At 38.2% G+C, this 19032-nt stretch overlaps 2 protein-coding genes across 8 annotated transcripts in view; one reads left to right on the top strand and one right to left on the bottom strand.

Annotated features, from left to right (window-relative positions):
• Positions 1–6146: 6146 nt before the first annotated feature.
• LOC119766405 (gustatory receptor for bitter taste 22e-like) lies at positions 6147–7614 on the bottom strand. Its single transcript, XM_038250932.1, has 5 exons — positions 6782–7614; positions 6567–6716; positions 6443–6511; positions 6292–6381; positions 6147–6233 (listed from the first exon to the last, which is right to left on the bottom strand). The coding sequence occupies exons 1-5, from the start codon at positions 7607–7609 to the stop codon at positions 6147–6149; spliced, it is 1224 nt and encodes a 407-aa protein (XP_038106860.1). The 5' UTR covers positions 7610–7614.
• Positions 7615–11762: 4148 nt separating this feature from the next.
• The window catches only part of LOC6037543 (arrestin domain-containing protein 3), a 68859-nt gene continuing 61589 nt past the window's right edge, over positions 11763–19032 (top strand). For 4 of the 7 annotated variants that reach the window (XM_038255455.1, XM_038255449.1, XM_038255450.1 and 1 more), the window contains exon 1: positions 11763–11912. The gene's annotated coding sequence lies outside the window, so the exon portion shown is untranslated. Of the gene's footprint in view, positions 11927–19032 lie in introns of all 7 variants that reach the window. The other 3 variants (XM_038255454.1, XM_038255453.1, XM_038255448.1) reach the window with 1 other exon arrangement.

Below are 19032 nucleotides of genomic sequence, written 5' to 3'. Positions count from 1 at the left end.
AACTTTTGAGTGAATTTTCTGATCAATTTGGTGTCTTCGGCAAAGTTGTAGGTATTGTTTTTGATTTTCGAGATTTTTGATATGTTTTAGGGGACAAAATTCGCAACTTTTGAGCCATAGAGAAACATGGTCAAAAAATCTGCCGCCGAGTTATAAATTTTTGAAAAAATAGTGATTTTTGGAAAAAATCGAAGTTTCATGCAAAAACAAGTTTGACATTATTTTTTAATGCAAAATTGAATTTGCAATCGAAAAGTACTTTACAGATTTTTTGATAAAGGGCTCCTCGCATTCCGTTGTTTACCTTTGAGGTTAAGTTCCGAGCTTTTCTCCTTTTTTTGACCAAAAAATGTTACAAAACACCAAGACAGAAGAAATAGCAATAGATAAACATAGCCAACATTAGGGAAGATTTCAGGAGCAAACAATAATCAGTAAAATAACAATTAGATTTTGAATTCAAGGGTGGGATGTAAGTATAAGGGCAGTGCGTGTTCATCGGAAACCTGGTGCATAAGATCGTTCTGAGGTTCTGACTCTCAAAAGTTGTATTAAACTCGCGGCAAAACTTACTTGCAAATCTTCTTTTTTTTTTTTTGTTTAAAATATAAAAAAAGACAAAAACATGGTTTTTAGACCTTTTAAAAGTTAAGCATGATTTAAAAAAATATATATTTCAAAAGATCAGAAAATTTTACAAATGTTTCAGTTGAAGAACGGACAAATATTTTCCGAGATATCGTCAGTTGAATATTACAGGCTATTATGTGACACCTAGAGAAATTAATCTGCATCGAATTGAACTCTTTGTAAAGCTGCATCTCAGAAACTAATTTCCTGATTTTCAAAGTTGCAGAGAAAAAATTATAGGATTTTTTTTAGATGTGTTTTTACAGCCATTCCACGTCAAACAGGAAGTATCCAAATCAAAAGTGATCCGATTTGGCTCAAATTTGGAGTGGGGGTCCTTTGATCCAAATAATTAGACTCGTATTTTTTGTTTGGCGATTAGGGTGCTCCTATCCGAAATAGGATGGTCAAAAAATGAAATTTTTCATCGATTTTAGCAAAAAGTACATTTTTCAAAAATCAACCAATCTTAAAGCGCCATGTTTCAAAAGAAAGGTAATTAGTTGAGCTTTTGAGGAAAAAATATGTGAATTCGAAAATCCTAGCTGAATATTTGAAAATGTCCTATGAAAATTGCATTTGCTAATTTGAAGGTCTCGGGACCAAAGACCATATCTGAAAATGTTTTTCCCTGATTCATTGTAATATTTTACATAACATATCCAAAAATTTCGAATATCCATTAACACGATTCGGAGATATGTTTTTTTTAACATAAAAAGTGGGTTTTGCATCAAACGCATGCGTAAGATATGTTTTCAATTTAAATCGATATTCTCATGTTTCACATTTACAGAAAAGACTGATTGGATGTAATTTTTCTAATTTATATAAATTTCGTTCATGTATGGTATTGCATAGATAAGCATAAGCATAAGCATAGGTGCCCACCCGCAGTTGCTACTCCGTTATTGACCAGGACCTCCAGAAGTTACATCCACGAGCCGTGGAAGATAAGTGGGAGCTATCTTTCCTCGCTTCGCAACTTCTCAAAGGCCCCTATCATGCTGATCAATACCGGCGCCGGCCACGACCAGTGGTAGAGTCACGGGGAAGTGGATGGGAATGTTAGTCCGATACTTGAGTGATAGAGACCGCCCAATCGACTGCATCTCCGACAAAGTATCACATGAGTTTTGAGGGGGTTAGTAGATGGGTATGAGGTCAGGATTCACGAGTGGCAGTGATGTGACCATGAGCATTTTGTTTATCGGTTGAAAATTTTAAATCTTAGGCAGCCGGCTGCGGAAAGATAGATAATTGATTATTTAAAAGTTTTTTTTTATCGAACGCGTGCCAGCCGAGCAGTAGTGCTATGGGCTGGACTTATCAGTATATTTTTACAATTTAGATAACGCGAGCAAATTTCAAAAATAGTAAATAAATGACGCTTTACTCTTCATAAAATCGATCGATGCGAGTTGGAACAAATTTTTACGATCATTTACGATGAAAATTATCGCGAAAAGAACAGGACTGCGCGTCCCCTGAAGCACTGCCCTTATGATGTCCAATAAGTTATAATAACCAATCACCCCATGCACACAAACAGCGACATAAAAGAAATGAAAATGAGCATGCAAAAACAAGACAGCGCGTCCGCGTGGTCAGCGCACTAATGATGCCATTATTTAATTATAATAACCACTCACCCAAGCACACAAACAGCGACATAAAAGAAATGAAAATGAGCATGCAAAAACAGGACAGCGCGTCCGCGTGGTCAGCGCACTAATGATGCCATTATTTAATTATAATAACCACTCACCCAAGCACACAAACAGCGACATAAAAGAAATGAAAATGAGCATGCAAAAACAAGACAGCGCGTCCGCGTGGTCAGCGCACTAATCATTCATGTATGGTATTGCATAGGATCATTAACTCCAAGAAACCCACTTACCTATTTGAAAAATTATTACCTTTTCGAAACACCAGGACATTAAGCTTTCTTATACCTAATCATAGCTCGTTTTAATATAGTCAATCGTTTTTTTTGCAAGAGGCATCGTAAATTGGAATAGTCTACCTGTAACGTTAAAACAACCTCCTTCCAAAAATATTTTCAAGCGTGATCTGCTTATCAACCTCAATCTAAACCATTAGTTAATTAAGAGAACCAAAGTTCGTTTTAGTTTATTAAAGTTAATTGAATTCAAGCAGAACACACAATGTAACATTAAAAAAGACAATGTCTTAAGTTACGATACGGAATAAATAAATAATAAAAAACATAATAAAAACGGTAAAGTGAGGAAAAACGGGTAAAAATCAGTTTTTTCACTTAAACTGCGATAACTTGAAAACTTCAGCGATGACCTATAAATGTTTGGGTACCAAAAGTTGCTTGGATTTCAAGGATGAATTTTTTTTTTTTTTAAAGACTAGATATAAAACGTTAAAATGTATAGACCCATCAATCGGAAGATCATAAGAATAGCTTCAACATGATAGTAAAGCCAATCATTATGATGAGTTATCGATTTTCTATGATTTTTCGAACATTGGCCGATCTGCTAACTGTGCCGAATATGTGGGATGACTGTAACGTAGGATGGATTTCCTTTATAATATTTAAACAGCTTGAAGAAAGTTACGGCGATCATTTTAAGAAGACACATCGTATTTATATTTATACAAGTTTTTTGTGGTTTTTTAGTTTTATTAATTTTGATTAATATTTATACAAGTTTTTTGAGTTTTTTTTAGTTTCATTAATTTTGATTATAACATTTACAGACATTACCATATAGTTCATTCGTATTCCTTATCATGCTGCTAAGATTGAATACTTGCTCAACTGCACTGAAACTACGTCGTTCACCACAGGTCCATGGAGCCGGCGTCGGTCACTTGATTCCTAGAGTCCTGACCACAGTTGTTTGCCACCTCAAATTGCACCAATATTATCAGGTAGCTCATAACCGAGGCAACAATCTGAGAAAGTTCAAACGTAATATCAAGTCATAGAGAATTGAATCCGAATATTTTACCAGGAACAAAACCGAAAAGTCTAGTGTGTACATTCCACATGCCGTAAAACGAATCGGATTGTGCATCATTTGGACCTGGAGCATGTCAATCTGTGGATGAAAATGATGAGGTCAAGGTGTGGTACAATATTTTAACTAATAGTTCTTGATATACTCTTCGTTTTAGTTTTAAATCCCCGTTTGGATTAAATCGGTGCAGTAAATTTGACGTTGAATTAAGCTGTAAAATGATTTAGCTTGAAACTAAGGTAACATTAAAACTGAAATGATTGAACCTGTTCGTAAATGTGGCTGCACATCCGTAGAGCTTCAGCAGTTTGCATCAGCTGCAGCAGATTCCAAATGGTTCCAAACAGATACGAAACGGTTTCGGTTGTTTTGAAGGAGCCACAAATCAGTCCGTTGACCAGTGTAAAGTACAGCAAGCCAGAAATGGTTAGAAAAACCTGCATCATACCACACAGGATTGGCAGTCCAAACACGTAGTTGATGATGACTGAAGCGCGGTACAGTTTGTAGTAGATAAGCGATAGTTTCCGGATTTGTTTGTCGCGCCTAAAGTTTGAACGCAATTCCTGTTCTAACTTGACGGTCAACTTGGTCAGCACAAACCGGAAGCAGTACAAAACCAGGTAGAAAATGTGAACAATGCAGCAATTATTTATAACGGTGAAAATGTACGTTATCACGTTGAATGCCATGTAGGGTGATAGCGCAGGACTTAACATCAAATCGAGTGACATGATAATCACAAATGCCACATCTATCAAGAATCCCAGCGCCAACGGATTCCACAAAATTACGTGGGAAATGTCCAGTCTAGTGAAGCAATGTCGAAACACACCGTACAGCTCGTTCAGACACTTCCACTGGTACACCAGCAGTACGTTGGCCACGAGCACCCGGATGTCATCGGTGAGTTCGGCTATTGCGGATACGATCATTCGCAGCGAATTGAATTGCTTTCCGTATTGCTGCGTAGATACCATCAGTCGAATCGCCGGCATGGCCAGAGCAGACACGTAGCAGTACAGCATTCTTAGGCGGGACAGACGGAATTGACCCGTGGTGGAATCGTAACGAAACGGAAGTACCCCGAAGAGCACTGTCTTGACTAGTTGAAACTGCAGCAGCACCGGAAATGAAACCTGCTTAAACCTGCTTGGAGTCATGGTTACGAAAGGACTGAGTTGAGGATATGTTTGGGCGGGAATAGTGTTTGAAGGTGACAGTGATCAAATATTGATAAAGGACAACACGAAAGTTTTTACAAGTGTTAAAATCAACAAATAGGGCTGATTTTGTTAAACATGCTGTTAAGACTTCAACGATTAAGTACGCCATGTTCTTATATCCATACAGTCCAGACTCGATTATCCGTCGAGACTCGATTATCCGAAGGCCTCGGAAAAACTCCAGTTCTAATATTTTTTTTCGTTGTCATATTTTTGATTGTTGAACCCCTGAACTACGCTAAAGTGATTTGAAATTAACGTAATATTGAAAAGTGCATGTTATTAGGCAATCAACTATTCAAATTCGGCTTAAATGGGGTCGCAGAACTCGAATTTGATGTTAAAAACAAGAAAAAGAAAAAAAAAACGAAAAAATGGTGTTCGTGATTCGAATATCCGATGTCCCATAAAATCCTTCGGATAATCGAACTTCGGATAATCGATCCTTCGGATAATCGAGGCTTCGGATAATCGAGTCTGCATAACGTTCCAAACTCGATTATCCGAAGACCTTGGCAAAATCTCACTTCGGATAATCAAAACATTGTATAATCGAATCATGGAATTTATATTTGTATATTTTTCCGCTGTCTTATTTTTATTGTTGAGCTTAGTTTGATTGGACTAATTCGACTAAAATAGGGTCGCATAACTCGAACTTGATGTTAAAAGTAAGGAAATAAAACATTTTTTTTGTTCGTGATTCGATTATCCAAAGTCCCATACAAACATTCGGATAATCGAAACTTCGGATCTGGACTGTAGACAACTATAGAGTGTAGACTTGCCTGTGTGCAATTATCATGTAAATTTAACAACATTTCGTCTTAGCGTTGATATGGTGGTGAAACATAAATTACTTTTAAACCTTCATAAAAAAGGGTGGTTCAAATTTGACCTTACAACTTCTATTCAATTGTATGGGAGAGCTTATGAAGTCACAAAGAATCAACTATATGTCATGTTGTTGACATAATTGCAAAAATGGCTTATTTGTTCAAAATAGCTTTTCGAAAAAAGTGGCTTTCTCCCTTGAAATCGTATGGAAAATGTACCTTCTTGGCTTGAGATGCTCGGGTTTTCGTTCAATCGAGCTAATATTTGGGATGTTGGTTCAAACGGTTCAAACACCCGTACAATTCAACCCTGTTATGGGCGGTCAAACGACAAATTCAAAACCATTGCATTCAGCTTTTTGTACTTTTATTTTTTAAACAATATTTCAATAGTAATAAGTAATAATAAAAACAATTAATTTATTATTTTATAATCAAAACGATTTTAAACATTACACCGTCGTACAATTCCTATTGCCATTATCAGCCAGATCAAACTGCATCAGAATTATCAAATAGCTAGCTGTTGAAGTAATGATCTGAAAATAAACAAATAAGTTAGTAATTTCATCTTTGAAAACAACCTACATCTCGTACCGAAAAGATCACAGTGTAATCCAGCGAGAACATTCCGCAGGCAGTGAACTTCAAGGGATGGTGCAGCAGCTGGATGAGAAACATCTCAATCTGAAAGCCAAACAATCTTTCTTTTATCAATATTGACAGAGTGCTCACAACATTGCATTACATTCTTCTTGAGCTCCGGATTGATGTTTAGGGCATTAAATTTGTGCAAAATGTCCGCAGTGGCACGAGACTGAAAGAGAACAAGCTAAGCATTTATTTTTCAGTGGAGTCGCGTGGTGGATCACCTCTTCGATGGCCTGCTCGCAAGCATCCGCCACCTTGTAAGCTTCGTGGAAGTTCAGGATGCACATGAACAGCACCGCAACGCTTAATCTTGCAGACACATCTTCGGAGTACCTTGCGTATCGGTTGACAACGGTAGACAAGAAGTAAAACTGGAAGGATTTAATGTTTAAAAATTAAAAAAAGAGTTTGATAGCTTGCAAATTTCATGTTTAACCTGGTTCAGGATAAGGATAGAAATCAACGTGAAAATTATGAGCATTTGATAGCTGTACGCTTTATTCAGACGTTGAGCCAGAATGTAGACCCGTTCCCGAAGTATCACAATCTGACGAAGTTTTTCCGTGTAAAGATTGGAACTTTTGCCAAAGCTGATTATGGCCAGCTCTCGAGTTACCTCTTGATGCAGAGTGCCTAGTTTCTGGTTTAAAATTTCGAAGAATCTTCCAACGAACATAACTTGTCCGTAGAACAGTCCAGTAGCGTTGACAATCATCACTTTAGGATACATCGTAACAAGCAAGGCTATCCAATCAATCGGAACTTGCTCGATCTGGTACTTTTGCATGGCAATGCTTGCAACGGGAACTATCAAGAGTGTAAAACCTATCACCACTTTCTTCAACATTCGTTTCATCACAACATAAACAACCGTTCTCAGCGGGTATCCTAGTCCATTTGCAATGGCGAAAATCTCTTCAAAAATCTCGGCCGTCTCTTTCCATGTCCTAAACCTTCGTAATGTACCGAAAACCAATGATTGTATTAAAAGCAAAGATTCGATGGAATCGACTACCGACGCCACTATACTTTTGCGTTCTCCTTCGAGAGTCAATAATTGATTTGCAATCTTATATGACAAACAGGGAATGATTGCCAAAGCGAAACTATAAACCGTTATAAGTTTTGATGCCACAAGTCGTTTCTTAGTTCTATCGTACACGTGGAGGGAAAACCCAAACAGGACCGACACCAGATAGAAGATAACCAGACAGTTACGCACCACGATGAAACGGTCCAAACCGAAGCGGTTCCAAAAAGTCATTTTCCCAGAAGACATCCTTGCGCAACATTGATGGATGGTCCGGTGTGACGATACCGTTTATATCGGGGAAATAGCCTGGTGTTGAATTATTAACTCTTATTGAGTGATTAATAAATGTTGTTTGCTTTATTGAGAGGATTAACATCAAATCGTAACAAAAACATCAACGCGTCGTCACATTAATTATTTATCAAGAACTAGTTGACTTCCCAATTTAGATTGATGGCTCTTTGAAATAAAATTGAATCCACCAGGTTGGATTTAACAAAAATACACTGTTGAAGCTGATATTTTGCCCCCATTTTTTGCAGTTTGGAGTGAGATTTTGACTTCATTAAGACCAAGGGAACTTCATCAAACCATAATTAAAGGAAATCACAAACAAAAGTTCAGCATTTTCAACGATTTCAAACAGCTTTAAGTATCAACAGTATGCCAAAAATAAGCCACCACATTTCACGGGAATCACGTTTTGGTTAATGTCACTAATAAATAAGTTATACCTTATTTATAAGCATTGAGATACCCGGTAGTAGACGACTCGGCACGACTTACGAGTAATTCCACTACGTTGTCTTATGTGATAACATTCGTTTCCTAGAAGATCGCAATTGAAAACGGCAAGCAGGGTTCGTATGAAACCGGAAGCTACCGGGAAAATGACATTATTAGAAACGTTGTAAGTAGTCTGTTATGCAGCTAAATGGGCGGTTAAAACTGGCTAAAATTTCTGTGAAATTCCGATGTACGGTACCACAAAATGTTTTTTATCGTGAATTTTCTCCTTTAGATATTATTTTAAAAAAAAATCAATTCGATTGGTGTAAAAGCATTTTAAAAAACTTTTCTTCATTTGAATGTTGACATCGTGGATCTGAATTATTGAATTATTTTGAAAATATTTTTCATTACTTTGCCAGCCCTTTCCCTCCCTCCGGGCTTTGGTCATAGTCGAGTCGGTCATAGGTCAAATTTTTACTGTATAATTATTTTTTTCGAAATATTTTTTCGAAAATTATATGACGCACTTTTCAATTGCAAAATTAATTTTACATCAAAAAATTTGTGGTTTGGTTGAGCGTTCAAAATCGTTTTTGACGTTTTTTCCACGTTTTTTTATTAGGATTTTTTTTGAAAAGTTGGCGCAACTGCCAAATTAATTTTTACTAACTTGTTCCATAGCTCAATAGGAAGATGGCGTCACTATTTTTAGACCACGTTTTCCACTTTTTCTCCATCAAACCGACTACTTTATCGACTTCATTTTGCTGAGCGAGATAGGACGCCGTCTATTTTTAGACGATGACTCAGCACTTTTCCACACTTGCACTTCAAAAAACCAGATGGGAGCACGATGTAACGCCACGTCCCTATGATGGTAAACCCACAGTTAAAGCACAGACCGAGTGAATAATGCTTCAGAATTGAAACGAGAGGAAAGTACTATTTTGCAAGGGTATAGTCCTCTTGCGTTTACAACAACAACAAATCTTGTTCGTTCGTTCATTGAAATACATAGTTCGTCCAGATGAGTGGCTAATATGAACAAACGACTGTCATATAGGCATCGAACCATGGTGGCCGATACGGCAAATGCGCGTTGCGGTATGCCAAAGGTCTTCGGTTCGGTTCTCGGTGGCGACACTTTTATTTTTGAAGGGTGAACTTTTTGGATAATGACCCCATGAGGATAATACTCTAGGCCATTTCGCGTATTGTCCTCTCCGTCCGTGCAAAGTACCGTAAACTGGGGTCAATCGGGACACATGGGGCGAATTGGGACAGCAGTTTTAACCATGTTGGAGCACAACATTTTGATTTTTCTGGTTGGTTTCGGTTAGAACAGGCCAACAAAATGTGTACATCCGTTTTTAAATTTAAAAGCTTTAAGTGCTCTAAAAACTGCTGTCCCTATTCAGACTGTAGTCCCAATTCACCCCATCTTACGGTACCTCTTTACTACCGATTCGTGCTCTTTGTCTTCTCGTATGCAAATATCCAGTTTGGTCGTTTTAACATAAAGGGTTATTAAGAGCAATCGATTTTGTGTGCCGAAAGTCAAATTAAAAATGCTTGTTTTTTTTAGATTATACCTATTTTTCTCAGAAGTCAGAAACATCACAACATTGCCAAAGACACCAAATCGATTAAAACTAATGAAAATTTTGAAAAATTATTAAGGTACCCTATAATGCAAAAATGGATTGAATCCCGTTCAAAAACTGATTCAGAATGCGCTGTTAAAGTTACCCAAACTTGGAATTCGAAGTGTGTAAACCACAATGCTAATGCCATGAAATGGATTAAAACTTGAGCCAGTTGTAATATACAAAAAAAAAGTGTTTGAATGTTGGCAAAACAGTGTTCTTCTTCAAATAACACAATCTTGGCATGGTCCAAAAATTTTAAAAATAAACTTACAGCAAATTTCTAGCGCATTCAATTACTGATAAAATTGAAAAATCATTCCTAACACCTAAAAAATGCTTCTTAACTTTTAATGTTTAAAAATCGACAAATTTACCAAATCAATTTGGATCGTTTTGTGTTAATGCTCAAAAGATGACCATTTGGCCAGCCATTAAAACCCTCTACTGTTCATTTTTTTCAGAGATTTCTATTTTTCCCGTGTTAAGAAGGAAGTTGTTCTACGAAAAACTTTACTTCTCTTGTGTTATATTTTTATTGTTTCATTTTTAGTACTTTAATTTGCGTTTATCTTGTTTAGTTTATGTTTTTCAATTTTTTTTAATTTTTTGCTTGTATTTTTTTCGCATTCTTTGCTATAGAACGATACCGCCATCATTTTAATTGTAGAAAAATGTTTGGAGGTATAGTCTGGTATACTAAAAAATTAATGCATATTTAATTGAACATAATGTAGAGGTTGTATAGAGGACATGGTATTAAGAAACACAGCAAAAAGTTGACCCCAGACCAAACATTTTTTTTTTTCAAAACATTGGCAAAGTCAATTATCTTAAAATTTTTGAGTTCTTCCATCAAAATATTTTTAAAGATCAAAAATTGGTTCAAAATTTGTTTTCAGGTGATTTTTTAGATCGAAGTCTGCCTGGAGGCGAGGTTGGGTTGTAGAGGGTTAAAAGAACATCTCTGGGGTTTTTTTTTTTGAAAAGGTTCAATAAACCAAATTTTCAGTTTTTGCTTTTTTGGTGTTTTGCCTTCCTCACCTCAATGAGGAAAGGATATAAAAAGACCCAACCTCACGTATACATATCGACTCAGAATCAAATAAATTCTGAGCAAATGTCTGTGTGTGTGGTGGGATGTTGATCAAAAAATTTGCACTGGATTATCTCGGCACGGGCTTAACCAATTTTGTCTGTTTTGGGCTCATTCAATCCGTCTTGAGGTCCCATAAGTCGCTATTGAAAATTATAATGTTTAGTTAAGTACTTCAAAAGTTATTCTTAAAAATATTTAAACAAAAGTCCGTCATGCTACATTTTTAGAAAGACCTTTTTAACAAGCTCAAATGATCGAAGATCTGACAATCCTATCAAAAGTTGTAAGCACTTAAGTGATATTTATGCTCTTTTTTAGGCCGGATCTCGAATATTTTGATGAAAACGTTGTCCGGATCTATCTATCTGTCGTTGGATAGGTAATCAAAAGACCTTTCCAACGAGTTCAAAAGATTGAAGATTTGACAACCTTATCAAAAGTTATTGGCACTTAAGTGTTATTTATGCACTTTTTGGAGGCCAGATTTCAGATATTTTGATGAAAACGTTGTCCGGGTCTGTCATGCGACGTATCTTTGAATAGGTAATCAAAATTCCTTTTAGAACACTGGAAAATCCGCCCTTTTGTGTATATTTTAAATCGCATTAACCTCTAAATGTGAGGAAGGCTTCAACCACCTAAGGGTCGATTAAGTAACGTTTTTAATACCTTTGACTCAAGGCGGTTCCAAACTCTAGATTTCTGTTCAGTGGAGACGTATGGTAACCCACGCTAACTGTTCCCTACTCGCTCCTACACAAACACTCAACAATGAAGTAGCCGTACTAACACTGCTGTACCCGGTATATTCACCGAACTTTACACGACCACGATTCCTCACCCGAAGCCGAGATGAAAGACCATGTGGCACGAATCCGCATCATCGTCGACATCAGTTTGTGTACATCCTTCGAGACGCTCGGTCGTGGTTCCACGTATGGTCCCTCCCGTCGGAGTGAAGGGGCACGTTGTTTTGTAAAAGACACTACCGGAAGTGTGTGGGTGTGTGTGCCCCGTACTTGTTTGCGCGATTACAACGATCAACGGAAGCTAGCAGGTGTGGTGCGGGTGGTATGCAAAAAGGCGCAATCCTGGTTGGCTTTTGTTCGACCAAATGTTGCAGCCAATCAGGCGCGTATTTGGCTCACTTAGCGCGCCCGAGTGTATGCTATAGCTACTGTAGTAGAGTGTCACTGGAGAGCGATGGATGGTTTAATCTCGTGGTGCTCGAAGGGAATACTCCAAAGAGGAGTTCGCTGAAGAACGATGTTCGCTTCGTTCCCCACTTAAGGGGCCCGTTAAGTGGATGCAAAACTATACACACTCACATAACTAGTGCTATGGGACTTTGCCAAGCAGCAGCAGCAGTGGTAGTGGCGCCGTTGGCATCGACGAAGCGAACGACAAGTCTCTAGTGGACAGTTCATTAATTCCGGACGTGAGTGCGTTTTAGTTTAGTGCTGATGCAGGCATCAGCTGCCCGGCAAGGTCCTTTTAGTAGCAGCAGCAGCAGCAGCAGCGCAGTTAATTGTTAGTTGAGTTACGAACGACCGGAACCCTTCAAACGGAAAATTGAGTGCCAAAGTGGAAATCAATTTCTCCACACCAGCAGCCAAGGTGGCGCGCGCGAATCCTGATTGAGACATCAAGTCGCTCCGCTGTGCTCCGAACAGGATGTGCTGGAGGATGGAGGATGGTGACTGACGAATATCTTTGGATTAGGGGTTGGGAAGAGGGTGGAATCAGCACTACAGGATTTCCAGACAGAAATGGGTCAAAATAGCGTAATTAAAGAAAAAAAAATGTTCCTCGACTGAAAAAATAGTCAAAATGGGAAATAATTAAGCGCAAACATTTTTTTTTAGTTTGCAATTCTGTTTTGAAAATGCATACTTTCTCTGTCATTCTATAGTGATTCATCATCACCAAATACAGCCGTGTTGTAAAGATCATAGTAGCACTTGTTTTAGTACTGAAAAGTTCTACGTTTAAACACTCGAAAGGTATTTTTTTACATTTTGGCGCTGTTTTGGTGATTGAATTAACCAACACACACAGACACCAAACCAAAATGAGATATCAATCACAAATCAGAGCACTAAGTCGAGTGCTGAAAAGTTCCACATTTCAGCACTTTTATCGAAATGTTGACTAACACAAGGACGCTAATCTAATGCAAGAAATCAAACGTTTCACTTAGAAAAAATAAGTGTTTTTTTAATTGCAAAAAAAATTGTACACAATTCGTGCAAATATCGATCGTCCTATTTATCTAACTCGGCGAAACTGCGTTACTATTATATCATTTTATACCAACTGTACGGATTTTCGATCCTAATACGGATTTTTATTCGTATAATACGGAGTGTTGCGAGTGAAAGTTAAAATCGAACCAAGTTTTTGACGCGTAGCTTTTGAAAAGGTCGCATGCGCATCGGTCATAATTCAAAAAATAAACACTTTTTTAAGTTTATTTGCTTTTTCTTTAAAAAGATTTACATTTAATCTCGGACTTGAACCTTGGGGATCAGCATTTAATTCCATCGAGCACCTTATGTTGGCATATTATCATTTTGGTGTACAATTAAAATTAGTTTAAAACATTTTCAACGGAAATATATTGAGTATTTTTCTAACGCAATTTATTTTAAACCAACCAACGGTCAGGAAGAATCAAAGTTTATGTTGTTTCAAGGAGATGGAATATATTTCATTTTTAGTTTAGTGTATTATGATGTATTGCTTGGATGGTCAAGTAATACTTTGTAATTTTTTGATATTAAAATTGTCAAATATGGAGAAATTTTAGCAATCCTTGTAATTATCTCAAATATATAAGCAAAAGAAAGAGAAAACGTACAGAAAAAATAATTTGAAAAAATAATTATACATACGACCTTTCCAAAAACCACACGTAAACAATATTGACAGTGCCTCTGGCGGTGACTTCAGAAAACTGCATGTGTGTCAGATCCTTGGTCAACGTTGTTGCTATTTAGATATTTTTATGTAACTGTCAGTTTGATTCTAAATAGTTAAGTTAATAGATTATAACTGCACAGAAAAAAAGGTTATATTCATCAGGGAATAGTGACAGATTATGTGTCAAAAAAAGTGCTATACTTTGTAACAGGAATTAGTAAATTTTCATCATTGCTAATTTTTTTTCATTTTTACACATTTTTTATGTCAAATTACTAAAACATAAAGCAATACTCAACCAACCAAATGTTCAACGTGGTTCAATAGGGTGGAATCTAGTTATATGGGAAAATTGAAAATGATTAAAATCCAATCAACAATAAATTTTTGGGTCCCGTTTAGGGTCCCAAACAACCCCCTAAAATTTGGTAGCGATTGGCTAAGCCCACGATTGACGCAAAGCGAATGAAATTTGTATGGAAATTACTATGGAGAAACTAGCATTTTAACATTTTTGAATTTACAAAATTCATGTTTTATTATTTTATGAATCCAACACCTTAGCAGTGAAGCCTTGGATGTCCTAAACAACTCTCCCGAAGACAGTATGGTGCTAAAGTGCGTCATAAAAAAGATATAGAGTTTTCAAAAGTAGTGTATTGAAATAATCATTTTAACTCAAATATTCTGCCAACATTGCCTAAGGAACCATGAAACACAAAACAGACATGACTGTTCTTATATTTTGATGAACCTTACAAAAAATCGACGTGAAGAAGTGTTCAGAAGACATTATGTAGTTAAGTTGCGCCCCAAATCATCAAATATATTATAGTTTCCGAAAGGTTCTGTTTGACTTGGCAGTGTTGGCAAAAAGTATGATTTTTACCGAGTATTTCGAAATGTCTCTCTTGAACACTCTGTAACTTTTGTTAGAAGCAAATTGGCACCATACTGTCTTCGGAAGAGTTGTTCAAGACATTCAAGGCTATACTTCTACGGTGTTAGTTTCATGAAATAATAAAACATGAATTTTGTAAATTTAAAAATGTGAAAATGCAAGTTTTCCCATAGTAATTTCCATACAAATTTCATTCGTTTTGCGCCAATCGTGGGCTAAGCCAATCGCTACCAAATTCTGGGAGGTTTTTTGGGACCCTAAAAGGGACCCAAAAAATATGTTGCTGAAAAAAACAATTTTCGATTCCACCCTAGTGGTTCAACCTACCAAAATTAAATTGTTTTTTTTTTTAATATATATCACATCAATCCGGAAAAGAAACCTGTCCATTTTCACCACCCCACGACCCATTGTTAAACGGACCCCAGAGGCAACATGCCAACAAGGGTGTGACAGCGGTGACTTTACACGCGGATACTTTTTATTTATATGGCGCGCACGTATTTCATGCGTCGCTCTTTTTTGGCGAGGGAAGCGCCCTCCTGGCCCTTCCATGTAATTCGGTGATTTCAAATTTGGAGAATTCTGACCGCACGCCGCCGTGCCTGGAGGGTAAAGTGTTTTTTTTTTTTCACTTTACAGTAATGAGATTGTTGTGACATTGCTGCGCTGGGGAAAACGACGGCGAGTAGATAACCACGGTTTGGACAGAATTTGGGTCTTGAGGCTGGGATTTATTTTTGGTTATCGAACCAATACAATGAAATTATTTATGGTATTTATAGAAAAAAAGCATTGAGAGACATGATCACTCAAAATTTGTTAAAGAATTCAATGGAGACGCGTGGTAGTTAATTCAAGATATATTTTAATATGATGGAGACGCGTTATACTTTGTGTATATTTTAAAGATTTTTCTTATTTTTGTTTAGATCAAACGCTTAAAGTGACAAATATTTGTACTTTAATTAAATTTATCACCCATAATGCTGACCACAGTTGCATTATCAAAAAAAAAAAACGTTGCGGTAATCAGGAGTGGCAACGTTGCTTGAAGGATTACACCCACAAAAATACTTCTTTCAAGCCTCATCCCTCAACCCGGGCTGCGTTTCCACAGCTTTGCCCGCGGCTTCTACCGTTGAAATTTCCACAGTGGACGCAACAACGTACCGACAAAAAGGGTCACCAACCCTCTCGCCAACCCCATCAACTTCCATAATGCTGTACACAAGTCTTGCAAATTTATCTCCTGAACATGGCGCGCAGGAAAAGTGTGACAGACTTCTCTGTAGCTTCTTCTTGTAACGGACCGTGTGTGTGTGTGTGAGCTTGCTTCAAGGATTCTCATTATCTTTGCTTGTTTTAGCATGTTTTTTTGTTTTACTCTTTTTTTTTCAAAATCAACCAACCAGCATGTCCTGCCGTATTCCCAGGACTACCACCACCAAGGTTAAGAACATTTAACACACGTGTAAGGGGCAAGAGCCGGCTTACCTGTCTGTTTTAAAATTGTGGAGGAGTGGAGGAGGCTGGCCAACACAAACAGAAAGCCACAACTCGTTTAGTTTGAGGTTTTATGTGTGCTGCCACTTGCCACCACGCTACCACAGCTCAGAGCAGAGTGGAGGCCCCATGATATCATCCTTCGGGCAGGCGGCCGGTTGGCACAAAAATGGAATCAGCAGGCCCCAACGACCGGGAACCGCTTATAGGAGCATAGTGTAACGTTATGTAACATGTATAAACAGAACACGATGGGTGTCACCAGGGAAGGCCTAAATTAGTCTGCTTGCTAGAGAAACCGGCTGGTGCGGTCTTGGGAAATCTGATTCGATGTTAGGTTGTGTTTGGTGTCCAATTAAGGAGGTACATTAGGGTTTTATTAATGCTGAATTAGAAAGGAGGCAGTTGGATTCTGTGTTTGCAATGTATCTAGTCTAACGGGAATCCCGGGAAATTTGAAATTTATAATTCATTACAATTCTTCTGATCCTGTTTATGATTGATATTTTACAACAAAATTGTGAAGAACAGAACGGTCTTTCACTTTAACGGAACTGAGTGTGAAGATCAATTAATATTTAGACTTTTTGTAAAAATCATCATAAAATTGCTTTTGGATTGAGAATAATATTAAAACATAATGTTGAAATGATAAACAAATGCAGAAATTATGTTTTTTTATAGAAATAACTTTTTTCAGAGCAAGTTTTAATGGTTCCAGCTCATGTTTATAAAGATAATCATTGAATTTACCTTAAAAATCTAGCTTCTCGCGCTTTTTTTTTTTTTTTGAACCTCTAGTGAGGAAGGCAAAAAATGCAATGTTACACACCAGATTCTATGGTTCGATTTCAGTTAATGTTTACTAAAAGATAAACTACTGTAATTTTCAGCCAGTTTTTTTTTGCTGAAACAAGCTTCAAACTTTCCTAAACTTTCAGCGAATCGTCAAGGAGAAAAATCAGTTCTCTAAATCGCGAACAAGTATTCATGAAATTCGGAACCACGAACAAAGTGTTAATTCTGCATGGTACGTTTTTTCTCCGTGCAGATTTTAGTAAATTTAGTTAAATTCAGTAATGCGTTGGTGTGTATCGGCATCACATCCCTCTGTGGGGAGCTACAAACTCAAATTTTGATAATATACTGAAAGTGCACTTTTATCTTTAAACTACAATCGACGCAACCAGTCCGATGAAAGTATACTGGAAAGTCTTGTGGTTAGATTACGCTCCAAGTGTTTTTTTTCTCATGATTAATAATTGCAGAACAGCCGAAAACACCAGAAAAGGTAATACACAAATTAAAGCTACCAGCCCTATTGCGTTGTGTTTGCCGAAGAATGGATTCCAATTACGGGTCACATTTCACAGAAACTACATGGGGGGAAGGATGCGTGGACATCCCGTACCAAAACGCTCCAATTGCATTGGAGAGATGAGAATGAGAGAATGATAAGAGAAAATGAGATGAGATGAGATAACAATGAGAAAGCAAGCCTTCGAAAAAAAAAACTTTATTCCAACTGGTGTTCTGATGAGTGGTGATTAGGGTGGTAAAGACTCGATTCTTTAGACAAAAATATGTAACTGTACCAATTTTGAGCTTGATCGGTTTTGTAGCCCCAAACGTACCCACGGTGGCCGAGGTGGTACGCGGGCACAAAGATAATTAAATTAACAATTAAAAGGACGAGACTTGTCCAAGTAATAAAAAACGCGTGTTGTTTGTTCTCTATCTAAACTGTAATGATTTATTTCCTCTTGGTGACAACTGTCAATCTTGCTCAACGCACTGTCACGACAGTCCAGGCTTGACAGGCTTGGCTGTCAACCACGAGTCCAGTGGCGTGTGGAAAAGGTGCGACCATCCACTGTTTCAGTTGGCTCCAACATCCCCCGCTTTAATTGAACTGGTACGGGTCGAACCACTGCAGGTTTCTTCAACCTTGAAGAACAGCATGGCACCGGTACCGATGGCGCAGGTCCGTTCCTTGACGACACGGACTGCTGGGGTGATCGTGATGTTGGTAAGAAGTTGTTGAGACAGCCAGAGCCCGAGCGCAAGAAACGTTCCAGTCTCCCCGGCCGCTGCGACCGCTTTCCTCACAGTTTCTGGTCCTGGATCCCAATCGGCAGAACTGCGTGGCTGGGCAGCATGTGGTTCAATCTGTCGTCGGTCGTCCATCACCATGTTGCTTCGATCGTAGTCCACACCTGTTGACCACTGCCTCTTGCTGTCAGTGTACTTCGAATACACCGAATCATGTCGCGCAAACATTCGAGTTCGCTTCATTCGCTCGCTTGCAAGAGCTGATGACGTTGTTGATGGTGGCGGTTCAAATTCCAATTTTGTTCGAATGCGCTCCAAAATCTCTTCAGAAGGCGAAGCACAGCCGACACCCTGTCGGTTCCAAATGCTTCCGTACGCTTTCAGATAACCTCCCAGCACTTGCATGTGGATTTTGGTGATGCTCCTCCCCGCCTTGTTCTTACGCACTGCTAGCGGGTCATCGAGGTCATCAAGGAGACCAGAAATCCTCCACGGTCCAGCCAGCTTAATTTCAGTCAGCTGCTGCGACGCTTCCAACACTGCCGTCGTGCCTGGTTGTTGATGTTTGTACTGGCGACGAGATTTGTACTTGCATTGGAGCCGCTCACCTTCCTCCCGCACAACCAGAAAACGCTCCGGACTGGCCACGGGTGAGAAGAACAGATCTTGCTTGAGCTGGTTCAGCACTTCATCCAGGGGTCGATACTTTGCGGTTGTTCGGCGTTCCGCACTCCGGAACCCAGGTACCACGTCCGCTGCCAGCTCTCTGTCGACGAAACTGCTCAAACAGCCGGAG

This window comes from Culex quinquefasciatus, chromosome 2, assembly GCF_015732765.1.
Source record: "Culex quinquefasciatus strain JHB chromosome 2, VPISU_Cqui_1.0_pri_paternal, whole genome shotgun sequence".
Classification (NCBI taxonomy): Eukaryota; Metazoa; Arthropoda; class Insecta; order Diptera; family Culicidae; genus Culex; species Culex quinquefasciatus.
The sequence above is the reverse complement of the archived record's forward strand: the minus strand, read 5'-3'. Positions and strand labels throughout refer to the sequence as shown.